A 13156-nucleotide genomic window follows, 5' to 3' on the forward strand; every position below is an offset into this window, starting at 1 on the left:
ATGTCCAGAAGAACACTGTTCAGACAAAACCATCATTCTGCATGTGTCCAGCCGAGGACAATATTGCCCATAAACGGAATGAGATGGATCAGTGTTGACAGCTAGACCCTAGGTTTTTAAGGTTTTACCAATTGTGTCTCTGTTTAAATATATGCTAAAAAATAATTATGAAGACATGAATTGGAGCAACATGGTGCCTAGGATAAAGAGGTCCATACCGAAAAAACCATTCTTTTTCACCGTGTTTGAGGCACTCTTTCCTTTGTAGTCAAGAAAGAAAGAGGATTTGTGAAATGTCTGCTACTAAACCAGAATTTAAATGTGCATCAGTGAATAGCTTGAAATGTTTTTTTATTATTATTACTTATTCTGATTGAATTTGTTGAATTATTTTTCGTAAGTTATATAAATGACACTCAGTGCGTTGTTCTGCTCAGATAATGCCGATGGGCTTCTGATATGGAGACTTTGTGGATCTTCAAAACCTAGAATGCCCTTGGTTATCCCTTATCCAGAGGTATGGATACACTTTGTCACCGATGAGCGTGTAGAACATGTTGGATTCCATGCACAGTATTCCTTTACAGGTAAGACTGATGATAAGCTCTCCAACTCTAGTGCTAAAACAATACGTAAATTTTTAAATGATATTTTCCAGAAAGATCTTACATGTATTTTGTTAGATTTATTTCTAGGTTTATTTGTTGGTTTTATTGGTAATGTCAATCAGACATTTTTATTTATACTTTCTACCCAGTTCTTTTTTTTTCAGACAACTCAAAATAATGTTTTAATTGGCATCACAATTAAACAGAAAACTAGAAAGGATATATAAGGCCTGAACAACCGACTTAACCTGACATCTACAGAACACTTCCAGCAACAACAGTGGAATACATGCTCTTTTCAAGGGCACGTGTAACTTTCTCCAGGGCAGACAATATAGCCAGTTCTTATAAGCAAACAGTTGACTGGGGAAAGGAGTGAGATTTCTTATCCACTCAGTCAACCAGGTTGCCAATTGGTTCTTCTTCATCAGATTGAAAGAAAAGCATCAGACATCTGGAAGCATTACTATTTCTGTGGAACATCATACCATACTATGCTTTCAAAATGTATTTTTGTAAATTAGAAAATTTTTTTCTAACTTCTTCAACTTTCTGTGCTAATGTATACTCTGATAGCTGACTACAGTATGTGTGTTTATTGTCAAATGACAAAATGTTTAGTTATGGTACTGGTCATATTCTTCAAGCTTACATGTGTTTTCATGGGCCGAGTGTTTTCGAGAAAGCCAGTGTTCTTTACATTGTCCCTAGTGCATTTGTTGTCAGGCGCATTTATTGCATTTATTCTATGCTCATCCAAGTTTTTACCATTTTTGGTTCATACATCTTCCTTCTCCTTTGTATCAAACTTGAGCCCACCTTCATTGTGTGATTCCATCTAATTAACACTATATAAGATTCTGTTTGTTTCTAATCTTCCATCTTTTTACTTTTTACTTTCAGTTTTACTTTGCTTTCATCTAATTTCATCTATTTATCCATTTATTGCCCCTTTTTAAAAATCATAAAGTACAGTGGCTATAAGCAGTATTTACTTTGGCTTTACAGAATTTTGTGGGTTTTTTCCTATCTTATTGAGAAGTTTACAAATCTAATTTCAGACTGTGGTGGAATACAGATAGGTGACAGTGGAGTGATCTCAAGCCCCAACTATCCAGCTGCGTATGACAGCTTGACCCACTGTTCTTGGCTGTTGGAAGCCCCACAAGGCTACACCATCAATGTGAGTACTAATGAGTGGGTGAAATATCAATACTTCTGAAACTACAATAAAAGTACTGTGTCCTGGGTGGAGACAGAGTTTTTTTTTTTTTTTTTTTTTTTTTAATAAGCAAGTGATTAGAATAGGCTTTAAATCTGCCATCAAATCATTTTCTCCCTAAAATTCTCTGATTGGAGTACATTCATTGACATCTACACATTTACAATTAATGAAGGATGAAATATATTCCATTCTTTTTCAAGCACAGGAGAAGCTTTCTGTAGAAGACCATTCTCCATCTGGAATAGAGATGCTTTCATGTTCTTAATATAAGCTGCCATCCCAGCCCAGGGGACTGAATGTGATCCTAATGACTCCCATTCTGGGAGAAATATTCACTCTCAAAATTTCCATGAGAAACTTCCATAAGAAAAAGTAGAGAAGGGCAAGGAGAATGAAAGAAGATATGTAAATACAAAATTATATAAATTAAAATGAAAGGATGCAGAAGAACTTCAGTCTAACTCTACATAGACAGGCTCATTTACAACTCAGAGTGTTTTCTCATTTCTTCTCTTTTCTCCTGCAGCTGACATTCAGTGATTTTGACGTTGAAGCCCATGAAAACTGTGCCTGGGACTCGGTCACTGTGAGGAACGGTGGTTCTCCTGGATCACCCATCATAGGACACTACTGTGGAATTTTAAATCCAGGGACGATCCAGTCAGGTTCCAACCAGCTGGTGGTGATTTTTAATACAGACCATTCGATACAACATGGTGGATTTTATGCTACATGGAGCTCAGAGACTTTAGGTAAAAGAAATACTGTCTGCACTTACTGTCTTTTGTCATCAATGTAGTTTTAAAATTTACTAACTAATCCAACAAGTCTATATTTTGTACCTAATCTTTCAGAATCAATTCTAAATTTTTATGCTACACATGTCATCTCATGTAACAACCTTCTAAGGAAGACACACTATCGATCTACATTTTCTCCACTTGCATGGGTGGAAGCAGGATAAATGGGTTGATAAACTGCCCAAGTCGTGTAGCTGATAATCAGAAGATTTGAGATTTGAGTAAAGACAGCAGAGCCCAGAAACTTTGATTTAAATACTTCTACCATGTTGCCTCCATAGGCAAAAGGCCATGGCACAGCTTGGGAATCACAAGTAATAGAAAATATGTGCTGGAATCACAATTAGTTTAAAGTATTCTGAGCTTGGAGGCAGGATGCAGAGTGGTGAGTTGAGGTCAGGAAAAGCTGTCATCCATGTCCTGAAGATCTCCTGGAAAAGGAAATGGCAACCCACTCCACTATTCTTGCTTGGAGAATCCCATGGACAGAGGAGCCTTGTGGGCTACAGTCTATGGGGTCGCGAGTCAGACGCAACTTAGAGACTAAACCACTACCACTGCATCCTGAAGAGCCTTGGCTTCTGAATTACCCCTCAAGCAATGGGGAGCTAGTTGAAGAGTTTTGAGCAGCAAAGTGACAAGATAACATTTGTGATTTAGAATGAATGCTCTGTACAGGGCAAAACATAACAGATCTGATTTCAAAGGATTAATTGTTGTACCTGCAAACTATGAACTTCATGGAAATCCTCAGAAAATGTAAGATTTGCATTGGATACTTTTGTTAGGATCCCATCATAGCCTTGGAATATCAAAGAGGACAGTTATTTCTAGAAGAGTCAGGGGGTGATTAGGAAGCTCTTTGTGGAAAAGAGCTTTGATTCAAACTGTCCCTCAGTAACCCACTGGTTGCTGTTGGACTCGGAAGGGTGTTTGAGACGAACCCCTAGTTTCCCTAGGGTTTAAAAGCAAAAGATACAAAGAAAACTCTAACTTCATTTTGTTTAAAGTTCACATATTTTTCTTTTGTTGTCTCTTAAGAACATATTTTAAATATTACAAAATAATTCTAGGTTTTTCTTTCTTTTAATCCCTGTAATGTAATTTTCATCCATTGGCATTTCAGTGTGAATGAACCAGGTTGCTTAATGAAAAGTTTTCCCCTCCTCAAAATCGTTTTGTCCTGTTTAAGTTAGATTAAAATTACATGTTACATATGTATGTTAGAGTAAAATTGCAAATAAGTATAGACTTGCACTCTCATGTGTTTGTGGCAGTAAAAAACAAAGCTTGAGATTGTTGGGCCACAAATATTAATCCACCAGAGCCTCAAGGGGAGTAAAAATTATTGCTCTTGTTTGATGACAGAGTGGAAGTCTATTATCTTTTTGGCATGGACTAATGGGATCAGGTGAGTTCAGTACAGGGGTAACCAAACAGTAACAACTGAAGGTTCCTGTGACTTCACTGACCTTACATTTGCTGACAGTCCTTGCTGTGGACCTGCCCCGAGGGTCAGAGACTCATATGTAAGGAGAGATGCCCTGACATCTCATTTAGAAATGTGTCTTCTCCAGAAGCCTTGGGTTTACCAAAATTGTTACATTCTTCACAAGGTGATGACTATTTCCATGACAATTTTTCAGGCTGTGGTGGAGTACTTCATTTGAACAATGGTACAATCAGATCCCCTCACTGGCCTCAGAATTTTCCCGAGAACAGCAGATGTTCCTGGACAGTCATTACACACCAAAGTAAACACTTGGAGATCAGCTTTGACAACAACTTCCTCATCCCCAGTGGGGATGGACAGTGTCAGAACAGCTTTGTGAAGGTCAGTGTGCTTGTGTATTTAATGGGAGCCAAGCTGGTTTCAGGAACGTAAACATTTAGATTAGAAATGACTCATTGCTCTCAAAGTAGGAGAAGGACAATTTCACTGCTTGGATTTCTTGAATGAAAAAGTGAGAAACCTCAACCACTGGGAGTTTAAAAAAGTGCTTTTTTGGATCTTATATGTTCTGTCTCTGAGGGCCTGTACACCTTTTAGTGGAAAGAACATTGGCCTGGACTCCACCTCCCTTGCATTTACCGCCTGCATGTTCCTCTCTGAGCCAAGTAAACATCTGGGTTTTAAATCACTCAACTGTAAAATGAAGAGAATAACTCCTACTTTAGTAGGAATGTTTTTAGCATTAGAGGTGATATGATACAATAACATATATAGTACTCAATACTTGGAATATAAAAACTACTCAATGAGTAGAAGTGGCAGCTCTGGGGAGCCTTGGAGTTGGAGCTGCTCAGTATCTTGAAGGTGATGGTACAGTAAGTCCCCTATGTATGAATGAGTTCCATCTGAAGAGTGTGTTTATAGGTCCAATTTGTTCATTCATTACAGTTCAGTTCAGACACTCAGTCATGTCCGACTTCTCACAACCCCATGAACTGCAGCACGCCAGGCTTCCCTGTCCATCACCAACTCCTGGAGCTTACTCAAGCTCATGTCCATCGAGTCAGTAATGCCATCTAGCCATCTCATCCTCTGTCGTCCCTTCTCCTCCCGCTTTCCATCTTTCCCAGCATCAGGGTCTTTTCCAGTGAGTCAGTTCTTCGCACCAGGTGGCCCAAGTATTGGAGCTTCAGCTTCAGCATCAGTCCTTCCAATGAATATTCAAGACTGATTTCTTTTAGGATGGACTGGTTTGATATCCTTGCAGTCCAAGGGACTCTCAAGAGTCTTCTCCAGCACCACTGTTCAAAAGCATCAATTCTTCGATGCTCATTGGACCATAAAGGAAATTGAGCACCGAAGAATTTCTTAATTGGTCCAACAGTTAGCCTAGGTACCCAGCTAATACAATCAGCTATATAGTACTGTCATGTATTAGGTTTATAAAACTTTTCACACAAATAATACATAAAAAAACAAACAAAAAATAAACATCTTTAAAGCAGAGACATTACTTTGACAACAAAGGTCCATCTAGTCAAGGCTATGGTTTTTCCAGTAGTCATGTATGGATGTGAGAGTTGGACTATAAAGAAAGCTGAGCGCTGAAGAATTGATGCTTTTGAACTGTGGTGTTGGAGAAGACTCTTGAGAGTCCCTTGGACTGCAAGGAGATCCAAACAGTCCATCCTAAAGGAGATCAGTCCTGAGTGTTCATTGGAAGGATTGATGTTGAAGTGGAAGCTCCAATACTTGGCCACCTGGTACGAAGAGCTGACTAATTTGAAAAGACCCTGATGCTGCGAAAGATTGAAGGTGGGAGGAGAAGGGGACAACAGAGGATGAGATGGTTGGATGGCATCACTGACTCAATGGGCATGAGTTTGGGTAAACTCTGGAAGCTGGTGATGGACATGGAGGCTTGGTGTGCTGCAGTCCATGGGGTTGCAAACAGCCGGACATGACTGAGTGACTGAACTGAACTGAATCTTACAGTACAGTACCTTGAAAAATACAATAGTCAACTACATCACCACTGCTTTTACGCTTGCTTCTGGACATCCTGGACTTTGAAATAAAGATGCTGCACTACTACACTCTATATAGTACTCTACAGTAAAATACATGAAGGCACAACCGCTTGTAGAGGATACAGGCAAATGACAATGTATGCTGGACATGTGAACTGACCTATGTGATTGGACATGTGAACACACATTCGCTCTTTAAAAGTTCACAACTTGAAGGTTCGTGTGTAGGGGACTTACTGTCTAAACTGGTGTATAACCAAATGTGCACACACACATTTGTTGAATGTGTGAATACAAGTGACACTGGGAAATTGAGAAAGACAGGTGGACTGTATCAAGTCCACCTCCTGGTTATGATATTAATTATAGTTTTACAAGATGTCAGTATTAGAGGAAACTGGGAAATGTGTGCCAGGGATTCCTCTATGTCTTACAACTGCATGTGAATCTGCAGGTACTCAATAAACATAATTTTTTTAAAAAATCACTTGAGTGATAAAATATCACATGCAGCCAGGCTGAATTGTACAAACCTTAAGAAAAGTCAGAAAATTTCTGCCAGTTTTGTAACATTTTGTAGATCTAATATTTAAGAGTTCTAGGTCATAGAGGCAATGAAATGAGATCTTGACTGACACAGCAGCAATGAATATTTAATAACTCCTTACCATTATTATCATGATAACACTTATGTTCTGGGCCAAAAGGTAGAGATGTCAGATCCATAATTAATGACTTCAGGAAAGCATACACCTTTGAGGATTCTTGAAGTTCCTTATTGAAAAAGTTGAGATGCTTTCATAAAAGTTTTAGCTCTGATCATTTTTCCTTTTCAGTGATGTTTGTAAAAGAGTATATGCAGATCTCTCAGTAAATCATGTTTATAATTTCACAGAGTTAAAAATACATACGGTACAGAAGGTGGGTAGAAAACTTCTGTATAGTGTTTCCCTGGATAGTTAAGGGCAGGGAGTGGGAGGACATAAAGGGGATGTTAGGAAAAATGTGGGTGTACATTTCTTTCCTAATGCTTATTTTGATCTTAGATATTTGGCAGAATATCCTCACTCTTGTTCTCAGTAGTTCCAGCCCCATGCACCTCCCATATCTCATACATGGCAAATATAATCTGACTTCAGTAAGCTGACTAACAGCAGGATATGCAGTGTTTGAAACTCACTTGAAATGATATGACCTTGAAGAGCTGATAGTAAATCTGTGCTCTGCATTTGGTCTCCCTCACACTTCTTCCTCTGGGCCAATTTGCTAATAGAAATGTCTATAACGGCTTGATGTGTTATGGCTCTGTTCAAGGAACATTCCTGCAAGTGATAAGTTTAGAATGAGTGATTCAATGTGAAGGAAATGTTGAGTAGTCAAGTAAGACCAATCCAAGCCCAATGCCCTTCTTGCCTTCTTGGGCTAGGTAATCCTTAGTTGGGCATTGGGCAAGTTCAGCTAAATCAGGTCAACTAGAAGTATGCAAGAGGAAATGGCCTAGCTACACAAAAATGAGCACAGTCTCCTTGGAAGAGTCAAGAATGGGCTGTGCTATTAAAAAAAAAAAAAAAAGCTTTAATGGTTCACAAAAGAAAATACTGCAGATATGCATTTGTTTTATTTACCATTATGTTTCAGTCTCTATACATCTGAGTGCCCGTCGTGTTCCAGCCTGGGCACATTTAACCATTGACTAGGGAAAGCCTGGGGCATTAAGTCCTGTTTCTGGCTCTGTTAGGTGTGGGGGGACACTCAGGAGTCCAGCCAGACCCTGTTAGCCACGAGCTGCGGGAACGTGGCCCCGAGGCCCATCACCACGCCCAGAAACGTCTTCACGGCCGTGTTCCAGTCTCAGGAGGCCCCGGCTCAGGGCTTCTCTGCTTCCTTCGTGAGCCGTAAGTAGTACAGAACGAGGGGGTCCTTGAAAGGGCGTGGCTGCCATGGGCAGACCTGGGAAGGTGAGGGTCTGCTCCACGGTTGCTTAGGACCCTGGGGAAGGGCTTGAGTGAATCAATCACCTGATCCCGAGAGTGCACCCTTCCTTCCAATTCAGTGAGAATGGAACCGAATTCAACCGTAGCTCACTAGAGAAATGATGTAGAAGGCTTGAGTGCCACTCGCGAATGTCCAAAATGGACCCTGAAATCCGCAGGGGGGCAGGAATTGAGCAAAGTCCAGGAGGCTGTCATTAGTAGCCAATCAGCACTCCTGGCTCACAGCACTTAGCTGTCTGCATGGGACTCAGCTGGGGCTGTAAAAACACGGGCTTCACCCCAAGTTTGTCTGAATTCATAATTTCCCTGGCCAGGGACTTACATGTTTTAGTTTCTCACCCAGATGATTCTCATGCTCAGTCAACCTTGACAGTCACCTTCTTAAGGATTGTCTCTTCCTTCTCTGGTGGCTACTCCTACCAGGTAGAATAATGAGGCGTGGAGTTTTCAAGACTGAGACACAGTGGTGCATATGATTATTGACTGAGTTAAATCAGGTAGCCACTCTTTACAAACCACTGTTTAGGAAAAAGTTTGATGAAAGGAATTGGAGGAAATAACACAGTGAACAGGTATCCAGACTTGAATAAGAGGGTGGTGTAAAGGAATTAATGAAAGGCACCCCAGCCCTGATTTTAGGCCTTCACTTGGTTCATTGTATTTGTGTATGTGTGTGTGTGTGTGTTACTAACAGCTTAAAAGAATACTGATGTTTTCTATCTATGTTAGATAGGAGTGTGTGGATTAACTAGTTAGTGGTTATAGAAAAATAAATGTCATTTTATTGGTTAAAAAAAAAAGGTAGTTCTCTTTATTTCTAACACCAGAGAATCATGTGAGAAATTGTTAAAGAGATGGGATTAGTAAATTTAACCATTTTATAAAGCAGGTATTATTTTTACAGCCGTATTACAATGGTAATGAGAAGAACATGTTTTTCTATAATATAATACTGTACTTAAAAACTTCAGTGTATTTATCAGGCACTGGTCACTTCTCATCCGTTTTATTCCTTTAGCTACATGAATCCTCTTCAATCTTTGCTAAGTTATCCTTTACCATCTTAAAATTGAGAGATTTGCAGTGGATATATGGAAAAATTCTACTTAGCCCAAAATTCTGCATCATTTTCTAAAAAATATATTGTTCTAATTTTGCATGCATACTTATTTTTAAATCAGAGCTCCATTCTTTTAGTTACCATTGCTTCCATTTGGAGTGTCTCAGAGAATATATCTTTAGAGCAGCGGTCACCAACCTATTTGGCATCAGGGACCAGTTTCATGGAAGACAGTTTTTCCATGGATTGGCATGGGGGATGGTTTCAGGATGATTAAAGTGCATTAAATTAATTGTGCACTTTATTTCTATTATTATTACATCAGCTCCACCTCAGATCATTAGGCAGTAGATCACAGAGGTTGGGGACCCTGGCTGTAGAGAGCTTAGGAAAGTTGAGGCTTTCCTCACTGATGAAGAGTTACTGTCTGGGAGAACAAATGTTCTGAGAATACCTTTTTCTTCCCATGTAGGATGTGGGGGAAATTTCACGAGCCCTTCAGGTTATATCGTTTCTCCAAACTACCCAAAGCAATATGACAACAATATGAACTGCACCTACATCATAGAGGCTAGTCCCCTGTCCGTGATCCTCTTGACTTTGGTGTCTTTCCATCTGGAAGGTAAGTTTATTTTTATGTAAATTACAGTTGGTTCTAAATAAGTGAACGAGCAATAAGTAAAGACCGAGATTGTCTAAAAATCACCATTTGAAGAAAACATGAAAAATATGAGAGTGGAGTTGATGTAAACTTGAATAAAATTCCATCCAGTATTTGAAGAACATACATATCATCCTATATATTCCATCCAGAGGTTAAAAAAAAATAATAATGCAAGAGCTTTAAGAACACAAGCATCATCACGTAAATGGCCTAAAGAAAGTAAGTCTGAAATCTATTACATGTTAATCATGGTTTCTAATTTATTCATTTGCATTTATTCCACACAGGTACATGTACCTACACACAGTCATACACATGTGCGCACACACACACACACACACACACACACAATGAACTAACTAGCAAGAGAAACTTCACCACTGAGTCAGAGTATCAATAGGTACTCCGTAAATGTTGAGTGAATGAATTATTGACATTAATAAAGATCTGTGATCTAGTTTCATGAAATATAACTGTGAGATACCCTTTCCTCTCCTTTTTCATCCTCATCAGTTCCACAGGGATTGGGAAATTGCTAACCATAGCACCCCTTTGGGCTTACTCCTGACTGTTGGCAAAGGGGCCAGTGGAGCTGTGGTTTGAGTTGGGTTCTGACTACATGATACAACTTGATATTTAATTGGGTGGTGTCACACCACAGAGAAAAGATGGGCACCTTCAACCACTCAGTCATCTTAATATTTTTTACAAATTAACTTTTCATTTCTAAATCACAATTAATTTGTACATTTGCCAAGCTTCATCTGTCCAACCAAAATTTGCTTCTGTTTGGGTTGGTCTCCCGTGGCATGTAAAGTTAAATCTGGCAAAATGTTCTACAATATTCAGCCTCCAGAAAATTCATATCTCATAAAAATAAAAATGACATATCAGTACTCATATGTTGATAAATTACATGAAGCCTCTCTCACTGGATCCTTTCTCTATGACCTTGTTTTCCTATAGCTCTATATATTGTAGTTTCTGACAAGTGTTTGCTGGAAAATGCCAAGTATGCATTGATGTCTGTCACTGTAAAAATGGACTAAGAAGTAAGATAGAATCTTCCCAGCATTTCCTAGCACAAAATTCCAGTAATATAAAAAGATGTTCATGATTTATAAAGTATTCATATTAGGGGAAGGTAAAGCAGTTTATATAAAAATCCAATTTTTTAATTTAAAATGAAGTGTAGGAATAAAATCTGTAAGGCTATTAAGCAGTACTTTAAAAGTTGTTACTATGGTGTCATAGATTGATAGGTGATATTTATTTCCTTCTTTATACCTTTCTGTTTTTTTTTATGAGTTAAAAACTATCAAAAACTTTTTAAAAAATTGAAGTATAACATGTAACATTATATTGGTTTCAGGTGTACAGTGTAATGGTTTAATATTTATATATATTTCAAAATGATCACCATGATCAGTTCAGTTCAGTTCAGTCACTCAGTCGTGTCTGACTCTTTGCAACCCCATGAATCGCAGCACGCCAGGCCTCCCTGTCCATCACCAACTCCCGGAGGTCACGCAGACTCACGTCCATCGAGTCGGTGATGCCAACCAGCCATCTCATCCTCTGTCGTCCCCTTCTCCTCCTGCCTCCAATCCCTCCCAGCATCAGAGTCTTTTCCAATGAGTCAACTTTTTGCATGAGGTGGCCAAAGTACTGGAGTTTCAGCTTTAGCATCATTCTTTCCAAAGAACACCCATGATAAATCTAATTAAATTCATCACCATACATTATATCTTTTCTATTATTTTTCTGATTGAGACAAAGTTATTTTAATAGGATGGGCAGAAACATGTGGCTTGGATTGTGCACCTATATATGCATTTGTTCTCATTAAATTCCATAAACACGAGAATGTCATAGGCGGTGTAATTTAGACTAAAAAAAGATGATGCTGTCAAATATACTGTGTAAAATAGCCACACACAGCACTGCCAAAACCAATGGTATGTGTATGATTAGAAGGCAACCTGTATTTAGGGTGAACAGTAACTCCCTGAGTTTAGTTGACCAGGTAGGGTAAAGGGCTGAGCTTACTGTGGACTACCTGACCTGGGATGGGGGGTATTTTAATATTTTAGGATGGGTTTCAATGCCAGAATGGCCACTTGCTAATGACATGACTTTATACAAACTACTTAATCTTTCTGGTAATCACTGTAATTTTTGCAAAAATATAAAATAGTACTTGTGAAAGTCAGATTGTGCCTGTAGAAACATATCTTGTGAATGATAATTCATCAGAGTGGCCATTTAAAAAATATTTATTATTTCAATTTATTTATGTGGCTGCACTGGGTCTTAGCTGCAGCATGCAGAATCTAGTTCCCCAACCAGGGATAGAATCTGGGCCCCCTGTGTTAGGAGCTCAGGGTCTTAACCACTGGACCACCAGGGAAGTCCCAGAGTGGCCGTTGTTTTGTTCTTTTTGGTGCCACCAGTCAGGATCTCCAGACACACCTTAATGTGAGTCACCTGCGAACAGATATTTGGTTTTTCCAGATTCAGTGATTTCTTCTTTACTGATGGATTTGCTCAGAATTGCCCAGTTGAAAAGATTACTTTGTATAAGATCATATCCTTATGATCATGTCTTGTGACATTTCTAGTGTTACACGTACTCAGCATTTCCAAACTGCTTAGTGAGTCATTTTCTGGCTTAGATTAAATGAATCATGATGATTCCCCAAAAGGGCAACATTAATCAGATTTATTTTGTAATTAGATTCTTATCATTAATCATATCCATACCATAGTTCATTGAATACCATCAGCAAGTTAGAGATCCATTAGCTACAGTAAAAATAACCTTCCACCCACTTCTAAATGAGCCTCAAGAATTCATGTGCAGTGTATTGTGGTAAAACAGAGAGAGAATTGCTCTCAAGGAAAATCAGAGCCTGTCTATAGGAGCATCTGTCTTCCTAGCTGCTAGAGGCCATAGAACTGTTTCTGAAAGATTCTGTCCAAAGTATTTCTGAGTCCAAGCAGCCAGCAGAGCCTGTGTTGACTGGGTGGAGATGAACATTCTATTTCTGCTTTTTTTTTGGTGGTGGATTGACACAAAAGTTGAATTTGTCAAGGAAAAAATGATCTATTCCAGGCTATGAAATACTACAGGGAAACACCCTTGTCCATACGCTGTCTACTAAACACTGACAACTGGTTAGGAAAGATTTTACCTTTCAGGCTAGTTGAGGGCTTTTTGAAGCTTTTCCTACAGAGAGGTTACAAATGTTCACTGACCTACTTTCTACTAAACTGAGTTGCTCTGAAAGCATGTTATGGTATTTTATGTTGGCCTAGGTTT

At 38.9% G+C, this 13156-nt stretch overlaps 1 protein-coding gene across 2 annotated transcripts in view; it reads left to right on the top strand.

Moving 5' to 3' along the window:
* CUBN (cubilin) overlaps window positions 1–13156 on the top strand; it is a 259434-nt gene that overhangs the window by 189137 nt on the left and 57141 nt on the right. For both annotated transcript variants that reach the window (XM_086334167.1, XM_086334168.1), the window contains 6 exons: window positions 438–587; window positions 1670–1791; window positions 2360–2585; window positions 4280–4467; window positions 7855–8011; window positions 9643–9792. In XM_086334167.1, coding sequence (XP_086190293.1) covers window positions 438–587; window positions 1670–1791; window positions 2360–2585; window positions 4280–4467; window positions 7855–8011; window positions 9643–9792 — 993 coding nt within the window. The remainder of the gene's footprint in view (window positions 1–437; window positions 588–1669; window positions 1792–2359; window positions 2586–4279; window positions 4468–7854; window positions 8012–9642; window positions 9793–13156) is intronic.

This window comes from Bos grunniens, chromosome 13 (genome assembly GCF_055505025.1).
Source record: "Bos grunniens cultivar Pamir isolate PY7600 chromosome 13, Bosgru_T2T1.0, whole genome shotgun sequence".
NCBI classification, from domain to species: domain Eukaryota; kingdom Metazoa; phylum Chordata; class Mammalia; order Artiodactyla; family Bovidae; genus Bos; species Bos grunniens.